We start from the raw sequence: 22,042 nt of genomic DNA, 5'->3' as shown, positions 1-22,042 counted from the left end.
AGGAGCTGGGTAACTTCTTCTGTGACAGGCTCTAAGAAGGCAAGTGAGCTTGAAGTGCGGAAGGGAAGGAGATCCAGGCACTGAGGAGATTGGGCTGAGATGTCCTGATGGATGTGGTTGATTTTTCAAGGAAATAAGTGGCCAGATCCTCATCGCTGAGGTTGGTGATAGAAGCCTGTGCTTTAGGCTGTGTGCCCACGATGCGTTTTTGGTGCATATTTTGGTGCGTATTTGCAGCGCGTAAACGCTCCAGAAACGCATTGCATACCTTATCCCATGACTTCCTATGACATTCTGCAAGTTCTGTGCAGATGGTCAGGATTTTTTCTGCGCAGATTCTACTCAGAGAAAAAATACGGACATGACCAATTCTTGTGCGTTTCTGCATGCGCATTTGCCTATACAATGCATTGGAAAAACGCATGGCAAATACGCATGCAAATACGCGTCAAAAACGCATGTAAAAACCGCATGCGTTTTTCTGCCAAGGAGATGCAGAAATGTTCAGGAAAATTTCTGCTTCATTTCTGCATCATGGGCACTAAGCCTTAGGCTATGTTACCACATGCAGAAATGCTGCATATTTTTTACGCTTCTCCCTGGCAGGAAAAACGCATGCGTTTTTTACATGCGTTTTTCCCGCCAGGTAGAAGCGTTTGTCAAGCGTTTTTACATGCATTTCTGCATGCGGGTTATCAAGCGCTTTTCCAAGCGATTTTAGCATCACTTGGAAAAGTGCTTGACAACTTGTTCACCCTATATAAATCCATGCAACCGGCATGGATTTATAGTAGTGTGACCAAGTTAGTTAAAAAAAAAGAATAAGAATGGTAAAAAATAAAAAAATAAAGTTTATACTCACCTTCCGTTGTCCTCCCGGTGTTTTGTCTGCTCCGTCCGGTGTCCTGCACTGCTCACGCTGTTGTGAAGGACCTGCGGTGACGTCATTGAGCCATGTGATGGGTCACATGACTGAGTGACGTTATGGCAGGTCCTTCACAACACCACGAGCAGTGCAAGACACCGGACGGAGCAGACAAAACACCGGGAGGACAACGGAAGGGGAGTATAAACTTTATTTTTTATTTTAAATTCTTTTTCTTACAGTTTCTATGGTACCCAGGTCTGGATGAGAGTCTCCTCTCCTCCAGACTTGGGTACCATCCGCACATAGAAACACATAATATCCGTGTGTACAAATGTACTGACACGGATATTATGCGTTTCAATGCAAGTCAATGGCGGCGATTACGCTGCGTGTCCGCAAAATTAATGGACATGCTGTGAATTTTTGAGCGCAGCATAAAAGCTGCGGAAAAATCCGCAACATGGGCATTGACATTGCGGCTTGTCATTGGGGACCATGGGGGGCGGATTACCAAGCGTTTCCCAAGCGTTTATGCTGCGGAAATTCCGCAGCATAAACGCTTGGAAAACGCATAGTAGGCACACAGCCTTAGGCTTAGTGCCCACGATGCAGAAATGAAGCAGAAATTTGGGCACACAGCCTTAGAGTTCAGAACAGAGTTTAAGGTTTCAAAAAGTTGTTTTGGATTGTTGGATAATGAAGTGATGAGAGTGGTGAAGTAGGATTGTTTGGCCAGATGAAGGGCAGAGTTACAGGTTTTAGCAAGAATTTATAGTGAATGAAGTCTTCTGCTAAAACTGATTTCTGATTTTCTCCATTGACGCTCAGCACACCTTGAGCAACGCTGAAGAAAACGTGTTTGCATTGAGTGCCACGGTTGTCTGTGTCAGGTCTTTCAGCGTGTAGAAGGTGCTGCTTCATCTAGGGCGCTCTTCAGTGTATTATTGTAGTGTGACAATGCTAAGTCTGTATAGGAGAGGGAGGAGATGGGAGCTAAAGATGTGTGTAGATTGTTCATAAGCTGCTGGGTATTAATGGTACGTGTATTCCTATAAGTGTGGTAAGTAGGGGTGTCCCGGGTGAGGAGATAATTCTTGACAGAGAAGGAAAGAAGGTTGTGGCCCGAGAGCCGGAGAGGGGAGTTAGTAAAGTCATGCAGCGTGCAGAGACAGGAGAAGACCAGGTCCAGAGCATTTCCGTCTTCATGTGTAGGAGAGTTAGTAAACTGTGAGATGCCGAATGAGGAGGTTAAAGTAGATGAGAAGCAGATTGGGAGAGGGAATCATCGATGGGGATGTTAAAGTCTCCCATGATGAGGGTGGGGATGTCACAGGATAGAAAATTAGGTAGCCAGGTGGCAAAGTGATTCAGGAACTGGCGGGGGGGGTCTGGAAGGCGATACACAACCGCCACTCGCAGGGAGAAGGGTTTGAAGAGGCTGACGGTGTGGACTTCAAAGGAAGGAAACATAAGTGAAGGAACTGAGTGGATGACCTGGAAAGCACATTGTGATGAAAGGAGCAAACCAATGCCTCCACCCTGTCTATTCTCAGATTTGGCGGTAAGTGAAAATTTCAGCCCACCAAACGAGAGCAGCAGCGGCGGTGGTGTCTGACTGCTTTATCCAGGTTTCTGTAATAGACAGAAGGTTAAGGGAATTAGAGAGGAAAAAATTGTGAATGTAAGTTAGTTTGTTACACACAGACCGTGCGTTCCAGTGAGCACAATGGTAAGCGATAGGAGAGGGCATGCACTGAATGTTAATAAGATTAGCAGGGTTTCTATATGCAGTTGGAGGAGAGTAATGTATGCTAGAGAAGGGAGGCCCAGGGTTGGGGGAGATGTCGCCAGCGACTAGGAGAAGGAGAAAAAAGAGAGAGCAAGTAGTGCAATGATTTGTATGAACGTTTTGAGTGCTGTATGGAGGTAGTGGATGGTTTGGCGTGGGTGAGAAATGTCAGTAGAGCCTCAGAGTTATACATAGGAGAGGGGAGAAGGGAGGGGTTGATATGGAGAGAACGCACAGAATGTGTTAAAGGGTGGACGAGATGTGAGAAAGCAGAAGTTAAAATATATAAGAAGCAGAGTGATATGGCCAATACATAATGCAGAACAACTGACCAAGAAGCATCTTTGTTTGAATGTCTTAGGCTGTGTGCCCACGTAGCGTTTTTCAAGCGTTTATGCTGCGGAATTTCCGCAGCGGAAACGCTTGTAAAACGCTAGGTAATCCGCACCCCATGGTCCCCAAGGGGATTCCGCATGTTCTATGCACATGCTGCGGATTTTTCCGCAGCGTTTATGCTGCGTACAAAAATCCGCAGCATGTCATTTAGGCTATGTGCCCATGATGCAGAAATGAAGCAGAAAATTTCTGCAGCATTTCTGCATCTCCCTGGCAGAAAAAAATGCATGCAGATTGTGCATGCGGTTTTCCTGCAGAATACATGCGGATCCACATGCGGGTTCACATGCGTTTCCGCATGCAGATTGACAAGCACTTTCCAGGCGATAGCATCACTTGGAAAGTGCTTGACAACTAGGTCACACTGTATAAATCCATGCAAACAGCATGGATTTATACAGTGTGAACCGTAAAAATTAAAACAAATAAAGCTATACTCACCCCCGAGGCCCCAGCGTGGCTGCAGCGCTGCTTCCTGGCTAGTTCCCGGCTGCCGGCATATTGCGAGACAGAGCGGTGAAGGGCCTGCGGTCACATGACTGTGACGTCACCGAAGGTCCTTCAGCGCTGCTGGCATTCAGAGAGAAGACGCCGGACAGGTGAGTATAAACTTTATTTGTTATTTTATTCCTTTTTTGACTTGCATTGAGACGCACAGAAACCGCGACTGTACATTTTTACAAGCGGCTTCTATGCGTCTCTATGTGCGGATGGTACCCAGTTCTGGAGGAGAGGAGACTCTCATCCAGACCTGGGTACCATTGTACCTGTAAAAAAAGAATAAAATAACAAATAAAGTTTATACTCACCTGTCCGGCGTCTTCTCTCTGAATGCCAGCAGCGCTGAAGGACCTTCATGTGACCGCAGGCCCTTCACCGCTCTGTCTCGCGATATGCCGGCAGCCGGGAACCAGACAGGAACGAGCGCTGCAGCCACGCCGGGGCCTCGGGGGTGAGTATAGCTTTATTTGTTTTAATTTTTACGGTTCACACTGTATAAATCCATGCTGTTTGCATGGATTTATACAGTGTGACCTAGTTGTCAAGCACTTTCCAAGTGATGCTATCGCCTGGAAAGTGCTTGTCAATCTGCATGCGGAAACGCATGTGAACCCGCATGTGGATCCGCATGTATTCTGCAGGAAAAACGCATGCACAATCTGCATGCGTTTTTTTCTGCCAGGGAGATGCAGAAATGCTGCAGAAATTTTCTGCTTCATTTCTGCATCGTGGGCACATAGCCTTATGCACTTTATCTGTCTCCTGCCCTGTCCAACAGCCATGTATAACTGCTAAAAGCGCTTTAAACTATTGCACTTAAAATCTATTGCACACGTGACTAGCACGCATGCTATCCCTAGCCAAGACTGAAGATATATGAAATGAAATATCTGCTAAACTCCAGCACCAATTGGCCACATTGAGGCTATGTGCCCATGATGCAGAAATGAAGCAGAAAATTTCTGCAGCATTTCTGCATCTTTCTGGCAGAAAAAAATGCATGCAGATTGTGCATGCGTTTTTCCTGCAGAATACATGCGGAATACATGCGGATTCACATGCGTTTCCGCATGCAGATTGACAAGCGCTTTCCAGGCGATTTTAGCATCACTTGGAAAGTGCTTGACAACTAGGTCACACTATATAAATCCATGCAAACGGCATGGATTTATATAGTGTGACCGTAAAAATAAAAAAATAAAACTATACTTACCTCCGATCCCCCGCCGCATGTGCTGTCGCGCTCGTCCTGGCTTCTTCCGGGTTGCCGGCATCTCGCGAGACAGCCTGTGACCGCGATGTCATCTCAGGTCCTGGAAGATAAGCGCTGCAGGGGCCGCCGGACAGGTGAATATAAACTTTATTTATTATTTTATTCTTTTTTTTACAGGTACAATGGTACCCAGGTCTGGATGAGAGTCTTCTTTCCTCCTGAACTGGGTACCATCCGCACATTGAAACGCATATAATCCACGTGTACAAATGTACAGACACGGATTATATGCGTCTCAATGCAAGTCAATGGCGGCAATTCCGCTGCGCTTCCGCAAAATTAATGAACATGCTGCGGATTTATGAGCGCTGCTGAAACGCTGCGGAAAAATCCGCAGCATGTGCATTGACATTGCGGAATGCCATTGGGGACCATGGGGTGCGGATTACCAAGCATTTTTGATGCGTTTCCGCTGCGGAAATTCCGCAGCGGAAACGCATGAAAAACGCATCGTGGGCACGCAGCCTGAGGAATTAACCAATTAGCACAAGGCCAGAGCAGGCATTACTATGCAGGATAAACAAACCAATGTTGAACAGAGAGGCCATAAAACAGTGGAGATAGCTTTGAACACTTTAAAACAGAAAGAAAAAAAAAAACACAAAAAAACAACAACACAGGAGCAATGAATACATACCATGTAAAAAATCTTTCTAGATAATATGGGTCTGTTCACACAGTATAAGCAGCATGAAAAAGAAGAACAGTTGGCATGAGATTTCTATAGATCCCATCCACTTTGCTGGTACCGTAAAACGCTGCGTTTTTGTCGCAACAAAAATGTGTCAAAAACGCGATAAAAGCATATTGTGCAGTCTAATAGGTGCAGAAAATCTGTAACATCAAAAACTCGCCCAAAGAGAGTATGATTGGACAGTTTTTCTCATACTTGAAAAAATCGGATGTTTTAATGAGGCCTACGTGTCATCTAATTAGAAGTGATTAATCTGTGTATCATACATGAGAACTTCCAGTTATCTTTTGCCTTTAATGGACTGTCCTCTTCACCACCGCTCCCATCCAGGTTCTCCATACTCCCTGCTCGCCTCAAAATTATTTCCGCCAATGGATTTTCTCGCTCCTAAATAAAGGAAAAGAGTAATATTAAATGTTATTAAACCTCTTTTTGAAAAACCTACCAGCAGATAATGTGCAAACGTTATAGCCAATTATTAGGAACTGTGTGATTTTGCTATTAGTTTTAGTGTATCCTGAAAAGACTGCTTGCTGTATGTACTTGTTTGTGTTGTGAGTTGTGCTCCCTTTGTTATATAACAAAATTGAAACATCTACTTATGTACTATGGAAAACCAAGTCATTATTTGTCACTAGAATCACATATCTTATATAACTCACATAGCTGGGTAGCTACTGAAGAAGACGGTTACCTACCTTTAGTGATGAGCGAGTATTAAAGCTGTCAAACAGTCGCAAATCATGCACACGGGAGTGATTCAAACATATCACCGAGCACGCTGAAGATACTCGGTACTCGCCCGAGCATACTCGCCGAAAGGGTTAACCGAACATACTCGCTCATCGCTACCTACCTTCCATATGGGTGGAAATATGACAAAAACAAATTCGCTTGGGGTCCAAAAGAACCTACATGACTAATTAAAGGTGAAAGGCTTGTCATGTGTTAACAAATTAAAATAACCCTTGAAGGGGTTATCCACTACATTCTCAATCTGACTGTTTGCCCCCTTTAAATTAAAAACACCCATACTCACCTCTGGTGCAGATGTCATTACAGCAGTGTTAGCACTCTCGCTCCCGGGGCTCACGTGAGGTTGTTATGTCACATGAGCCCGGTGCTCATTCATGCGCTCGCGTCACTGTTCCAGCCTTCAAATATATAAGTATTCAAGAGAAAGTCAAGGCTGCGGCTGCTCTCTCACCCCTTCTTGATTACTTATACATCTGAAGGTGAGGACAGTGATGCTAGTGCTGATTGGGTGCCAGGCTCATGAGACATAACAACCTCACTTGAGCCCTGGGAACGCGAGGGTCGACATTGCTGCAATGGCGACTGCACCGCAAGTGAGTATAGCTGTTTTTATTTTAAAGGGACTCTGTCAGCACAGAATGACTGTTCAAACTAGTCCCGCCACTTTGTGCTTCACGGTGGGGCCACTCCTGTAAATACACCTTGCCACCTGTTTGTTTTCCCTCTATCTCCACCCCCCTTATTTGATTGACTGTTCTGGCTTCGTAGATCCAGAGAAGGGCGGAGATAGAGGGAAAACAAACAGGTGGGAAAATGTATTTAAATGATTGGCTGTGCCACTGACAAAAGAGCAGCAGCCAATCACCACAGCAGTTTTAGGGTCCATGTACACAACTTCTTTTTCAGGTGGATTCCGCCTGGAAAACACCTGAAAAAGCACAAAAAAAACCCACAAAAATAATGAACATAGTGCACAGCAATGTCAAAACTTTCTGTGCATATTTTATGCCTTCTGTAACTTCTTTAAACAGATTCAGACTTTGAAAGCCGTGAAGTGGCTAAAAGTTGTGATTGGTCCATTCTTCAGCATCTTCCACCTGGAAGCTGCCACTGTCTTACATATAAAATTAAAAAAGACGTGAGTGGCAAAAGCCATTGTAAAAGCGACTAAAAGACATCAAAAAAGACGCTTCCGGAAAACTGCTTCAAAATTAATGGGGATACGCCAGCACCTAAAAAACGCCATGTGCATTTACCCGAACTCCACACCGCAGCCGCCTTGTCTGGCCTTACCCTCAGACTTCCGTCGCACACATTTTTTTTTTTTACGCTGGCGTGTAAAAGCAAGGGCTACTTCTTTTCATGCGTTTCTTGTTTTTTTCCTATTTAAAAAAAAACAAAAAAAAAACACCACGTGTGCAGCCACAAAAACTCACGGCCAGTAGTGTGTTTTTTATGTTTCTATTATCTTGTGGCTGTCGTATTTTCTTTTTTACTGCAGAAAAATGCTGCAAAAAATGGCAGAAAAAAATCAATGAATAGGCAATCAATTTGCCGAAAAATGCTGTTTGTGAAGTCACCCTCAAAAGTAAAGCACATAAAATGGCGCGTAGAATATACAAGTAAGTTTAGATTATCCAACATCACATGCATATAGTGATATGTATAAAGCACTGCATCTCTACATTTTCTTAATTTAAAGGGAATGTCACATTTTTGAATTGTGTGATATCTATATATAAATTGCATCATTAAACATAAAGATAATCATTCCCTAAGAATAAAGATACCAACTTGTAAAGTGGGACAAGTGATGCAGAGCGTGCTACTGCCTGAGCGGGCAGCTGTGTTATCTACATAGCCTGCTTATCTCAATATGTGGCAGAACGATCAGAAACAGTGATACAAAGTCATACATGCAGAAACCATTAGCCATGTCACTCACCAGCCTCTCAATAACTCTCTGCAGGGCATCATACCACTCCTGGACGACACCCTCCTTGTCAGACTGCAGAAGAAACTCGTTGCCCGTTACCATGCGGAGCTGCAGAGGGCACAGATCATGAGGTTGGGTTAAAGCCAGAATATGGAGAGAAATAAAAATCAATTCCTGTAGTGCATGACCACCGAACACTCCAGAGACAGGAGAGAGCGCTATTAGCAGAGCAGTCAGGATGTATGTTCCACTAAATCCATTACACTATGCATGTGAGCTACTAAGAGACGGCCAGAGTTAATAAATATTCCAAGGCAGGGGGGTTTATCTATGCTTGGTTTTGAAGGTACAGTATTTTAATTTAAAGGCATTGTCAGCTTTAAAATCCCCTTTTCACATCCCCTTTTAGGGCATTATTAGACAATTAGTAGTCCTTTTGCAGAAACCTAAAGACGCTTTAAAGAAAATGTCTTGCATTATACTTGCATTACATGTATAGAAACTGATTTAAATAAGAACTGTGGTGGAGATGTATATAAATTAAAAGGGTTGTCCGGTCCAAACTGATAAGTCAGCAGTCACTCTGTGTGACTGCAGACTTATGAATCCCCCCCAGCTCACGCAAGCAGGGATTTTCCGGTTTCTGACCTAGGATTGGAAGGTATGCATGGGGCGCGGCCTTGCTCTTCATACACTAGTATGGAACGAGGCCACGGTCACTAGACGGCTGCGTCACTAGTCGAGGCATGACCTCGGCTCAATACAAGTGTATGTAGCGAGGCCACGCCCACTGGCCGGGAGTATGTATAACTTATACATACCCTCCAGTCCCAGGTCAGAAACCGGCGAATCCCCGCAGTGCCTGCGCTGGGGAGGATTCATAAGTCTGCAGTCACACAGAGTGACTGCAGTCTTATAGGTTTGTACCAGACAACCCCTTTAATCACGGTACTTCTGCTGAATTCCCTCACAGATAGCATTGGAGTATTCTACTTATAAAAAAAAAATTGTACCACAACTCACCTATTCTTCCCCTGAGGATCCAGTTCTGACCCTCCAGCGGCACTCCCTGGCTTGTGACCGCTGCAGTGTCAGGTGCCGTATTACTGCCAACATGGCTCCCATCACTGACCGGTATTGGCAGTAGACTGATAAACAGTTTCTCACTACGACACCTAACATTTGGTGCAAATCTTGCTGAAAATTTATGGCACAATACAAAATGGTGTAAATTTAGACCCGCCACTTTAAAGATCTGGCGCATTTTAAGATGGTCAGGCCTAAGTATGCACTGTCTAATTAGTCATTACTGATATATACAGTATGTCCCAATATATACACAGTATACACATTTATGACAGTAGCAACACAACATAAGCCAAACATCTTCCTGTAAGGTATACAAGCTCAGCTCTTCATCCACTGGAGGAAATATGAGGCGAACCCCTCTGACATAACAGTTCCGTAATTAGATCTACAAGGAGTTGTTTCACGAAGATTACCTTGTTTTAAAAACTGGTCAGTTAAACGCCATATATCCAGGTTTTCTACTTGCAGCCAACCATTTGTACTTGCTTCGGGAAGCCTTGTTACATGCTGGCCTTTGCTTGATGCCTAATTATGTAGTGTATGGATGTGCCTTGTCCAGAAGAGCGGGAGCTGCTATTACACATGGGCATATGGATGGGGGTATTCATTGTACAGCCTGGTATACTGACAACAATATGCCAATGGAATAGGAACATTGTACCACATATAGGAACTTCTTTTCACTCACAGTAGAAAATCCCCTCTCTTAGGCTATGTGCCCACCATGCAGAAATGCTCTGGATTTTTTCCTGAGCGTTTCTGCATCTCCCTGGCAGAAAAAACGCATGCGGATTGTACATGCGGATTGTACATGCGTTTTTCCTGCCAGGGACATGCGGATGTGAAGCGTTCTTCACATGCATTTCTGCATGCGGGTTGACAAGCTCTTTCCAAGCGATTTTAGCATCACTTGGAAAGTGCTTGACAACTTGGTCACACTATATAAATCCATGCAACCGGCATGGATTTATATAGTGTGACCAAAAGAATGGTAACAAATAAAAAAATAAATCTATACTTACCTTCTGATGGCCTCCGGAGTCTTGATTCCATCCGTCCTGGCTGCCGGCAGCTCGCGGTACACTGAAGGACTTGCCGTCACATGACTAAATTACGTAGGCGCAGGTCCTTCAGTCCACCGCGATCTGCCGGCAAGCGAAGACAGGCGCACCGCGGGCCATCAGAAGGTAAATATAATATTTATTTTTTATTTTATTCTTTTTTTTTACAGGTTCTATGGTACCCGGGTCTGGAGGAGAGTCTCCTCTCCTCCAAACCCAGGTACCATCCGCACATTGAAACGCATGGAATGCGCATCTACAGATGCAGTGATGAGTAATCCATGCGTTCCAATGCAAGTCAAAACGCAGCACTTCCGCAAAATAATTGGTAGTGCTGCGTTTTTTTCCGCAATGATAACCCGCAGCGGAAATTTCTGCAGCATGTGCACAGCACATGCGGATTATCATTAGGGAACATGGCAGGCCTTCTACCAAGCGTTTTTTAAGCGTTTCTGCAGCGTTATTGCCGCTGCAAAAACTCTTAAAAAAAGCATCGTGGGCACACAGCCTTAGGCCACGGCCCCACTTTGGTCAGTATTTTTCCCAGGAGTGGGAGCCAAAACCAGGTGAGGAACAATCAGAGAAAAGGTATAAGGCTGTGTGCCCACGATGCGTTTTTTAAGTGTTTCCGCAGCGGCAATGGCCTCCGGAGTCTTTATTCCATCTGTCCTGGCTTCCCGGCAGCTCGCGGTGGACTGAAGGACCTGCACTGACGTCATTTAGTCATGTGACGGGTCACGCGACCGCTGATGTCGGCAGGTACTTCAGTGTACCGCAAGCTGCCGGCAGCCAAGACGGATGGAATAAAGACTCCGGAGGCCATCAGAAGGTAAGTATAGATTTATTTTTTATTTTTAACCATTCTTTAGGTCACACTATATAAATCCATGCCGTTTGCATGGATTTATATAGTGTGACCAAGTTGTCAAGCACTTTCCAAGTGATGCTAAAATCGCTTGGAAAGCGCTTGACAACCCGCATGCGGAAATGCATGTGAAGAACGCTTCATATCCGCTTGTCCCTGGCAGGAAAAATGCATGTACAATCCGCATGTGCAATCCGCATGCATTTTTTCTGCCAGGGAGATGCAGAAACGCTCAGGAAAAATCCGGAGCATTTCCGCATCGTGGGCACATAGCCTTAGAGAAACAAGTCACCAATTCTGCATTTATCACCCACTCCTGGTTTTGGCTCCCACTCCTGAGAAAAAATACTGACCGAATACTGACAAAATACTGATAGTAGGGCCGTGACCTTAGTATAATAATGGCCCATTCTGTGGACTGACAATCTGAGGGTTGTTACTTACATGAATGACGTTCTTTTTGCTGGACATGTCTTGAGCCCAATCTATGTCGGCACCTCGAAGGTCCATGCTGCTCTCCGGCTTACTATTAGAGGGTTTCTGAAACAGTGAAGACACTTGTGGATGAGGTTATATCATTAGTGACATTTCAAAAGTTGCATAACTGTACAATGTTTATAACTGTATTTTAATTGAATTGCAAATCTATAGACAAAATTCATATGTAACTTAAAGGGGTTGTCTCAAGATTTTACATGGTTAAAAACACAAAATGCTTATAAAAGCAAGCAACTACGCAATATACTTATAAAAAATCCTCTCTGTTCTCAAGAGTTTTAATTTTATAGTGTACATCTCATTGCCAAGGTAACTGGGCACCTTGCAGTCCACACCGCTTGTAGGATCAATGCTTTAATGCCTGTAAGCACCACTCTGTTGCCAGGTAGTCCTCCAAACTCATGAGTTTTATATAACCCCGCCCCCAGGCAGCTTTCTGCCTATGCACAGTGCACACAAAAAGCTGCCAATCAGTGGTGTGGGTGGGGTTATACAGAGCTCAGCATTCACTGGTAGATCTGCAGCAGAGAAAACAGGGATTTTATCAAAGTGATACATTGTTGAAATCTGGTCTTTGCCCTTACATCATGCTGCTCTCAGAAGGGGTAGCAAAATCCTGGTGATAGATTCCCTTTAAAGTGCTTCGCACATGACTTAGAATATCAAGCCAAAACCAGAATCTTCTTCAAAAGGAAAAGACCTCCATTTGTAGACAGCAGCGTTAGGATTTTGGCTCCTTATCAATGCAAATTAGGACACTAATTTGCCAAATGTGAACCCATCAACTGAGAATTCAAGGAGAAAAGTTTGGGATCTAAGGGATAAGGTTTCTCCTTGTGGAGAGTAACAAGCCAGGTCTGGCACACCAGTATGTGGAGACTTAAACGCCTTGCAAGCTCCTCTGGGAAATTAAATATGCAAATTGTCTCTTCAAAGAGGAAGAGGACTTGAACTCTAGTGCCACCTATTGGAAGTATCAATCCTACAAGTTAATGTCAACCCTTTAATGAGCCTTGCAATATGACTTAAGATAAAAACCAAACCAGAATCCTAGCTTTCAGACACGGTGTTTCAGACGAGGGGCAGTACCCCAAAACACTGTGTCTGCAAATTGGGATTCTTGTTTGGCTTTTATCCGAAGTCATATTGCAAGGCTCGTTAAAGGGTCGATATTGACTTGTAGGATTGCTGCTTCCAATAGGTGGCACAGAAGTAACGTTTCTAATTAAGGAGACCAACAAGCTGACTTAGGGAGATTTATAGGCCATTCAATCCTCCCTGAGGAATGGAGCCATATATTTTTTCTCACTGATTTATACAGAATCCATGACCAAAATACTTTACTGTGCTTCCTTATGAGATTGGAGAGTCATTAAGGCACAATATAGGCCCATGACACCCTATATAGGCCAAATTACGCATCTGGACAACATTCATATGTAGTAATGTTATGTGCTATTGGAGAGAGAGAGACTGATGAGAACCACAGGACTACGGAATAAGTAGATTGTATATAAGCACCAACAAGAATACAAAAAGCAATTGCTTAACGGTATAAACCACAAGACTTACCCAACCAGATGGGGCCTGAACTTTTGGGTCTTTATAAAATACTAGGCTGTTTCCTGTCAAAACTACTAAGGCTGTAGTCCAATTTTTTCTGAAAGGGAAAACAAAACCAAAGGTTCTTTTTATTACCAAGTAATCACATTGTGTGATATCAATCTGAAAGGCTCCATAGTCTCCCATATGTCATTCATTATTTATATGATTTGTATTAAATTCCTAACATGGAGATTGCAATGTTGGGGCACTCCTGGGACACTTTGGAGAAATGACCACACTGCTGGCTCCATGACCAAATCAATCTAACGCTGAGCTGTTAGTGTATCTTCAATGAAGACCAGACGGGTCCAGTTACCGTACGCTATGACTAGAAGAAGGAGTGTGACATTCCCTCGTGAAGGCCTCTTCATGGCAATGCCCACAGGGTCTCTAGATGGAACCTGGATGGAACAATGGACGTCTACTATCTTCAGCGATAAGACCCGCTTTTGTCTTGGGCACAATGATAGCCGATAATTGATAGTTATCAGCACCAGTCACTGCGGCTGTAAAGAGATGCCAGCGGAGAGGCTGAGCTCCTAAGCCCTCAACACATGGCCCGACATGTATCCATCATGCTGTGTTACTGAAGCTCAGTTTTTCGGCACCTAAGGCAAGATACTCATTTCACTTCACTGCAGAAGCGGACATGCCACCAACATGTCTTGTAATGTGAATTTAATCATATTTATAGAATAATCCCCGTAAATCTTCAGCCATTCTGCCACATCTAAATATGACCACAAACAAATATGTCTCTCTGTACATTGATATCAAAGTTTGCAGCAATTCAATATTCAACTAGAATCAAGTCATAATAATAAATCAATATTTTTGATCCCCCCCCCAAAAAAATCTTAAAAATAAAAGTTTTCTAATAGTTTACTATAACCATTACTAAGCTTTACAAGAAATGTTTTGTGTGCAAAAAATACAACTTGTTGAAAAGTTCAGTAATTTTTCCAACAGAAGCTCGGCTTTCTTGTACTTTCTGAAGAGAAGAAACAGCAGTCACAGTGCCTAAATGTGCACACCTAGTCACACACATTGTACTGTAGCGAATCAGCCCCCAGTGCCCCCTCACACAGTCTGGGCATAATGTTCCACAGGAAGACAGAAATGTCGCTTGTTGCTCATGGTTGTGTGAACACTGACATTGTAACATACTTTCCAGATCCTCCCAGTTCTGCAGCCAGGTGCCATTGCAGCGGGCAGTGCTGGCAATGGAGGAAGTGGCAATGCTGGCATAGCTGGGCAACTCAGGCATCATTTAGATAAGTGTATTGGTATGTCTAGGTGTTGTGCTGTCACCCAGACAGTTAGTGTGTGTTTCTGCTGACCAGCCTATTGTTGGGATGGTCAGTGGGTGTGACCAATAGGTCAGCATAATGCCCTGTGTAAACCCCTGGCAGTCTGCTGGGTATTGCCAGTAATATTGTTTGATCCATATACTCCTTGTGTACTGTAGTATCCTTGCTGTTATCCTGATCCTATCCTAGCTTGTGGCCCTGACTTCGTCAAACTGTGATTATCCCTGACTTTGATCTTGGCTAGTTTGACTTCGCTGTGACTGACCTCCTGGTACCTGATCCCGGCTTTTTTACTATGTCTCCTAATTTTGACCCTGTTCTTGTCTCTCCAGTTACTGACCCAGCTTGTTTGACCATTCTTGCCTTAAAGTAGCTCCTCCAGCCAGAAGCTACTCATTGCACACAACCTAAGGGTCCCTGCTGTAAGTCCAGACTCCTGTATATTAAACAGAAGGCCCTGCTATGTGGAGTTAAATCTGTCTAAGGTTGCCTTTCTGAGTCGACTGCCTGAGGTAGATCCTTTCAGCAAGGAATATGAATCTTTGGATCAGAAAAATCAAGTATTAACCCCATTAAAAAAAATATATAAGTATATTTTTCTGCTGAGATCACCTTTATTAATGTAGCGCCTCAAGGGTTCGGCCGCTACAGGGGTATTGCACCTCAGACCAAAGGTGTGATATTCCACTCCCAGGTAAAGATGGAGTATGGACCAGGGCTCAGTTAGCTGCATACAGCACACACACCCCATTTCCGAGGGACAGCTCAACGGTGCTCCCACTAGACAGAAGTGCAGGCACGACCGACTATGTCCCTGCCTGGAGTGGGGAGGGGGGTGGAACACCCAGTGCTGTAGGGGCAGATAGGGGTTGGTTCCTGAGCATAGGAAAGAGCCCATTGGTTGCTGGTCACTTGGGCTCATGGTCAGAGGGAGGTATAAAAGGTGGGCACCATCTTAGTTCTGGGTCAGTTCAGTCAGAGGAGAAGACAGGGAGTAGAGGCTCTGTAGGAGCTCTACTCCAGGAGGGCCTAGTGAGAGGCCGAGGAGGAGGTGAAGGGGAGCTGGGATTTTGGCTCATCTCAGCTCCAAGAGAACGGAACAGAAAGGAATAGGAAGGAACGGAAAGGGAGAAGAAGAGACAGAGAAACAGAAGGGCTCAGGAACAAGAAGGTGGAAGGGACCCTAAGAACCCACGAGAATCCAGGGTGAAGGGTCAGGCAGATTAAGGGTACCGGATCCCAAGTTAGTGGAGGAGAAACTACCCTCAGCCAAAGAACCCTTTTCACAATCCTAAAAACTAATAATAGCCATAAACTTAAATTATACTATTTTATAAAGTGTTTACTATTAAACCACCTTAGAAACACAGGAATATTAGTTATCAAAGGAGTATTCCTTCCCAAGATATTGTTATCCCCAATCCATAAGATAGGGAATAACTTACTGATTACTGAGACCCCCTACAATACCAAGTAGGGGACTCTGGAACCCAGCTATGCAGAGCTGCATCATTCAAGCATTACCTGGTTTACAAAGCCCCGCTCTGGGAATCGTTGAGGGTCCCAGCGATCAGTAAGTTATCCCCTATCCTATTAAATATCTCATTAACCCCTTGACTACCTTTGACATACTTGTACATCAAAAGTAATGTCCCTGCCTTTGATGCGGGCTCACACGCTGAACCTGCATCTTTCCCCGCACTTGATGGCTGATTTAACAACCATTAATGCAGCGGTGCTCTGCCCATGGTTGTTAACCACTGTCAATCACTAATAGCGGGAATTAACACGCGCATACCGGTAGCGTGTCATTCATCCCACCCATCAGCACCCCCATCAAGTGATCGCTGGGTGCCAATGGGTTGTCATATCAACCAGGGGTCTGCCGATGACCCCCATGCCTGTTACTATGAGCCTGTGGCCAGCATTCATTGGAGATCGTGATTAGTGCTATGTATAGGACAGGCGATCAGACGATCACAGCTTCATGTCTCCTAAGTAGACTAATAAATTCAGTATAAAGTAAAAAAAAAGTTTTGAAAAATATGAAAAAAATAATAAAAACATAAAAGTTAAATCACCTCCTTTTTGTCCCATTAAAAATAAAACTATAAAAAAATACACATATTTGGTACTGCTGTGTCCAGAAACGTCCAATCCATCAAAATAGAAAATAAATTAATCCGATCGGTAAATGGAGTAATGAGAAGAAAAAATCCTGAATTATGCTTTTTGGCTGCCAAAACATTGCAATAAAATACAATAAGAGGCTATCAAACCATCATATCTACTCCAAAATGGTATAATCCAAAACGTCAGCTCAAGGTGTAAAACATAAGCCCTCACCCGGCCCCATATCCCGAAAAATCAAAACATTATGCTTCTTAGAAAATGGCGACAAAAGCAAAATTATATATTTTTTTTACAAATTTCAGATTTTTTTTTTCACCGCTTAAATAAACAAACTATATATACGATACATGTTTGGTATCTGCGTACTCGTACTGACCTGGGGAATCATATTGACATGTCAGTTTTACCATATACTGAACATGGTAAATAAAATACCCAAAAAACTATTGTGGAATTGTACTTTTTTGCAATTTCAACGCACTTTAAATGTTTTCCCCTTTTGCAGTACATTATTTGGTAAAATGATTGGTTATTCAAAAGTATAACTTGTCCCGCAAAAAACAAGCCCTCATACGGCTATATTGACGGAAAAATAAAAAAGTTATGACTCTTAGAAGAAGGGAAGGAGAAAACTAAAAAATGGAAAGTCGCTGGGTAATGAAGAGGGGAGTTGTCCGGCCTTGGGGTACAAGTCTGAAGTCACTCTACGTGACTGCAGACTTGTGAATAGTAACAGCACCCGTACTGTAGGCAGTGAGAATTTACGGATGAAGGGGGTGGACGGGTGCGAGACCTCCAAGTATGTGATTTGCATACATGCATTAACGTGCCAACTAAATGTATACGGCATTGCTCAAGTATATTGAACGAGGCTGGACATGTCTAGTCGGACTGTGTCCAGAAGTACATAAATCGCATACTTGCGGTCACTTGACCGACCGCTCCCAGTGCCGACTCCGGAGAATACTCACAGCGAGAAGTGCGCGCAACACGAGGATGCACAAGTCTGCAGTCACATAGAGAGGCTGCAGATTTGAACCCCAAGGCCGGACAACCCCTTTAACATTTAAGAAGTCATGCATAATGTTAGCAATATTAACCCCTCCATCACTATTGATCACCGGGCATAGTAGGTATTAACCAATAAACCACTATAGACCACTAAAAGCCACGCTATGTATGATTTGGCAAAGTCTTTATAATCAAGGAAATTTTGTCTTCCCCTTCCCTTGAAAATTTCCTACTAAAAATTCTGCTTTTGCTCTTGCAGGTATTGCAGCCATGCTTCATTTATTCGAATGCGACAGAGCAGTAATACCAGACAACCCTCTGGATAGACATGGTGCAGTTTCTGAGGGTGTGGGGAGGGGGGTTGGAGGTGAAATACCTTTTACTAATAACAGACAATCCCTTTAACCGAACCCAAGTTCTATTTTCAGATCTTGTTTACAACATGCACTAAATGTCTTTAAGTATTACACAAGTATTTATGGGCACAATATACAGCGAAGGAGGAAATGATTGATAGAAAATATCAGTGCATTCAGGACGGTACTGGCCGGCGATTGTGTAACCCCGGAGCTTACTTCAGCTTCCGGCCACCTTCTGCTATCTTCGTCTTGTTCAGCTGGCCTGCCCTCTCCACCTCCTGGAAAAGAAGAAGCAAATGACAGAAGGAAAAAAGGTCATAGCTACATAACAGAACTGACTTCATAAAAGGCTTTTGTTTTTCATCAAAGAGAATCCTCCAATGCATGAGGTCAAGGCCGACCACGTTTCCTGCAGCCCTGACCTTTCACAGCCGACAGCCGGAACACAACCGTTTCTTGTAACCACTGACATATACATAACTGCAGCGGGTTTTTTATTTTACCGCTGGAGTGGTGCCACTAATCTAAGTTCCTGCTCCTTGTATTACACTTACCAGATGCCGTCTTCAACTGTTCCAAGCGGCGCGTCGATCCTGATCTGCCCTCTTGTGACAGCAACGTCTAACTGACCAGAAGTCAGAGGTAACGGTCTCAAGATCTCAATGTAAGTCTATGGGAGCCGCGTTGTGGCCTCGTTCTGGCTCTCATAGACTTATATTGGGTAGTGACTTCCACATTGACCATCAAACACTGTAGCGATCCGGTAGGTCTCAAACTGCTGGAGACTGAAAGGAGCGGAGCCGATAAAAGATGAAGATGGCAGATGGTAAGTATATTACTAGGGGAAGGGAACTTAGATTAGTTGCACCACTCCAGCACTGAAATAAAATAAAAAATGTTGAAGTGGTGCTTTAATTAAGCACTCTAAGAAATGCTTCATTTGCTAAATCTATTTAAGTATGTGTGTTGTTTAATGAAATTGCAATAAAATACTTAACAATTGCTGTCTTCTCCGGTTTCCAGCGCCGCTCCACTGCTCTTCTCACTCACATGACTGAAATTCCAACTTGCCAGCTCACATTGGGGTCTATGTGTCAGCCGGAAGTCGCTTTTACAATCAAAGTCTATGGAGCCTTGTTCTGACTATCCATAGACTTACATTCTAACAACAACTTTTGGTTCACACTTAGAGCCGAGTGAGATCAGTCACGAGTGAGATAAGGACCAGAGTGGTGCTGGAAACCGGGGAAGGCTGTGATCGGTGAATATTTTATTGCGCTTACAATACAATACACACATATTTAGGCAGGTTTAGCAAATAAAAAAAAAAATCTTGGCAATGCTTTTTTAATAATTGTGTCACTCATTTGGCTTTGAAAATAAATCATATAAAATGCATGATGACAGCAGGAACAGCATAAACACAGGGATTGGTTGTAGTCTATAACTATGGAGAAGCACGGTATAAGGCTGCTTAGGAGCTGTTAAAGGGTAACGGTTTTATCAGGAAAAAGTGTGAATGCTGCAACCCATCAGCTTATGCTGATAGGCTGCAGCGGTCACGTGACACATATCACATGAGTGATGGCAGGCACAGCTCCAACATCAGTACATTCAGGGTCAATGGCTGTCACAATCTTTTTTTCTGTTAGGTTTGGAGACATGCAGAGGTATTGTAGAAGCCAATGTATCTCTTTAGAAGCCGTAGTATGATTCTAAGCAGTATTACGGTCTTGTGCAGGAACCCTTACACCATATTTGTCAGCTTTCTAAGGCAAGGATTTAGGAGGAGTGACCATACGTGGCATCTAATTTTTTACTTGTAGCAATGCCCCCTTTCTATTGCCATGCCCACTCCTTGCCTCTCAACACCCCATTCCACAATCGTTTGGTTTTCAAGAGGTGCCGGGCAGTTTTCCTCCGGGGTCTGGGAAATTGCTGACTTTCCCCTTATTCCAGCACATTTCGAGAGAGTTGGCAAGTATTTTGTACAGTGTGTTTTATGTCGGGGTCCATTCTACCACACGACTGACCAAGTTTCTGTTCATATTTATAAAGCCCACCAATAATCAAAACTGAAATCAGAGTATTTTATTTAGAATGGAAAGTATGAAATGTATACACTTACATGGGGAACATCCAGGACTGTGACTGCACTGAGCTTTGCAAGGTCAGCATTAAAGTTTCCATTATTAAAATCATCTAGCACGTGATGTGACAAGTTCCTTCTGTGACTTGACTGCAAAAAAAGAAGAGGGAAAATTCACTTAAATATTTGTATACATATCTAATAAATAAGTATAGCAATTCCAATTATTAAATGTACAACCAGTAAATTTACTGATCGAAGTGTAAGTCAATGTTCACGGGTCAGAAGAAGAGAAGCTGGCTAAAAGGAAAATATTGAGTTTGCTTTAAAAGTAAACTTCAATTGGTGCATGTCTCTGGATGATATCTTCATTCTCAGGGCTTCATTCCTCTTCTCACTCCAGACATAACTGCAGGCCATATTTTAATTCTAGATTTCATATTTTAAACGTGCACCCAAGATTTTAGTCAAAGAAGTTATTTGGTCTAAAAAAAAAGGTCAAATACTTTGATAATTGGAAGAATGTTTCAAAAAGGCTCTGTCCTGGCCCCAGTGTTGTTCAACATTTTTATAAATGATCTAGGTAAGGGAACTAAAGGAAAACTAATCAAATTTGCAGACGATGCAAAGCTAGGAGGGATAGCTAACACTAGAGAAGACAAAGAAAGGATTCAGAAGGATCTAAATAAGCTTGAACAATGGGCAGCGACTAATAGAATGGTATTTAACAAGAAGTGCAAGAGTCTACATCTGGGCAAGAAAAACAAAAATGACATGTACAGAATGGGAGGAATGGAACTAAGCAACAGCACGTGTGAAAAAGACTTGGGTATACTAATAGATCACAGAATACACATGAGTCAACAGTGTGATGTGTAACGGGTCTGGGAGGCGGAACCTCTGAGCTACTATACAAGGGGGCGGTCCTTGTAAGGGAGCGGGTGGCGACCAGGCAGGCAGTCACAGCAGGTGACCGGGGCAGTCTCTGGGTGAACGGGCAGATGGTCACGGCAAGTGACCGGGGCAGTCTCTGGGTGAACGGGCAGATGGTCACGGCAAGTGACCGGGGCAGTCTCTGGGTAAAGGGTTGGTACGACCTGTGGCGGCTGATGGTAGACGTGAGCTCCCAGGTGAGCAGGCGAGAGTCTCTGGATAAACGGGTGGTCACAGCATGTGACAGCGGAGCCTCCAGGAAGACCAACAGACAGGCGGCAGATGAGCGCTCCCAGGTGAGCGGGCAGAAGTCTCTGGACAGGCGGTTGGTCACAGCACGTGACGGCAGAGCCTCCAGGTAGGCTAGCAGACAGGTAGCAGATGTGCGCTCCCAGGTGAGTGGGCAAGCTGGTCCATAGACAGACTGACAAGAGTTGGAAGGCAGACCGTCGGACCTCAGGCAAGCAGGCAGGTAGTTGATGTGCGCTCCCAGGTGAGCGGGCAAGCTGGTCCTTAGACAGACTGACAGGAGTAGTAAGGCAGACCGTCGGACCTCAGGCTAGCAGGCAGGTAGCAGGATATCAGGCAGGAATTAGACAGCAGACTGGCAGGAATCTGGCAGGTATCTGGCAGGTAACTGGCAACGGGACCTGAGGGCTGAAGCAGAGTAGTGAACAGTGCTACAACATTGCTCGGGCACCTCCATTTTGGAGGAGGTGCCTTTTATATGGGAGGTCCTCCGGCAATTGGCCGGGGACTCTTTAGGACGGCGCGCGCGGTCCCTTTAAGAGAGGGGGAGCGCGCGCGCGCCCTAAGCACACTGCCGGGTAAGGAGCGCGTGCCGGAAGCAGCGGGGAGAGCAGCGCTGGAGGACGC

At 44.2% G+C, this 22,042-nt stretch overlaps 1 protein-coding gene across 4 annotated transcripts in view; it reads right to left on the bottom strand.

The window, feature by feature from the left end:
* Window positions 1–22,042, bottom strand: part of ARHGAP9 (Rho GTPase activating protein 9) — a 218,773-nt gene that overhangs the window by 43,151 nt on the left and 153,580 nt on the right. For all 4 annotated transcript variants that reach the window (XM_073663315.1, XM_073663316.1, XM_073663317.1 and 1 more), the window contains 6 exons: window positions 20,273–20,383; window positions 18,361–18,422; window positions 13,299–13,386; window positions 11,673–11,768; window positions 8,223–8,321; window positions 5,788–5,908 (listed from right to left, as the gene is read on the bottom strand). In XM_073663315.1, the coding sequence (XP_073519416.1) occupies window positions 5,788–5,908; window positions 8,223–8,321; window positions 11,673–11,768; window positions 13,299–13,386; window positions 18,361–18,422; window positions 20,273–20,383 (577 nt within the window). The remainder of the gene's footprint in view (window positions 1–5,787; window positions 5,909–8,222; window positions 8,322–11,672; window positions 11,769–13,298; window positions 13,387–18,360; window positions 18,423–20,272; window positions 20,384–22,042) is intronic.

Source organism: Phyllobates terribilis, unplaced genomic scaffold (genome assembly GCF_046119375.1).
Source record: "Phyllobates terribilis strain yellow unplaced genomic scaffold, ASM4611937v1 Scaffold_2__4_contigs__length_985480577, whole genome shotgun sequence".
Taxonomy (NCBI): domain Eukaryota; kingdom Metazoa; phylum Chordata; class Amphibia; order Anura; family Dendrobatidae; genus Phyllobates; species Phyllobates terribilis.
The sequence above is the reverse complement of the archived record's forward strand: the minus strand, read 5'-3'. Positions and strand labels throughout refer to the sequence as shown.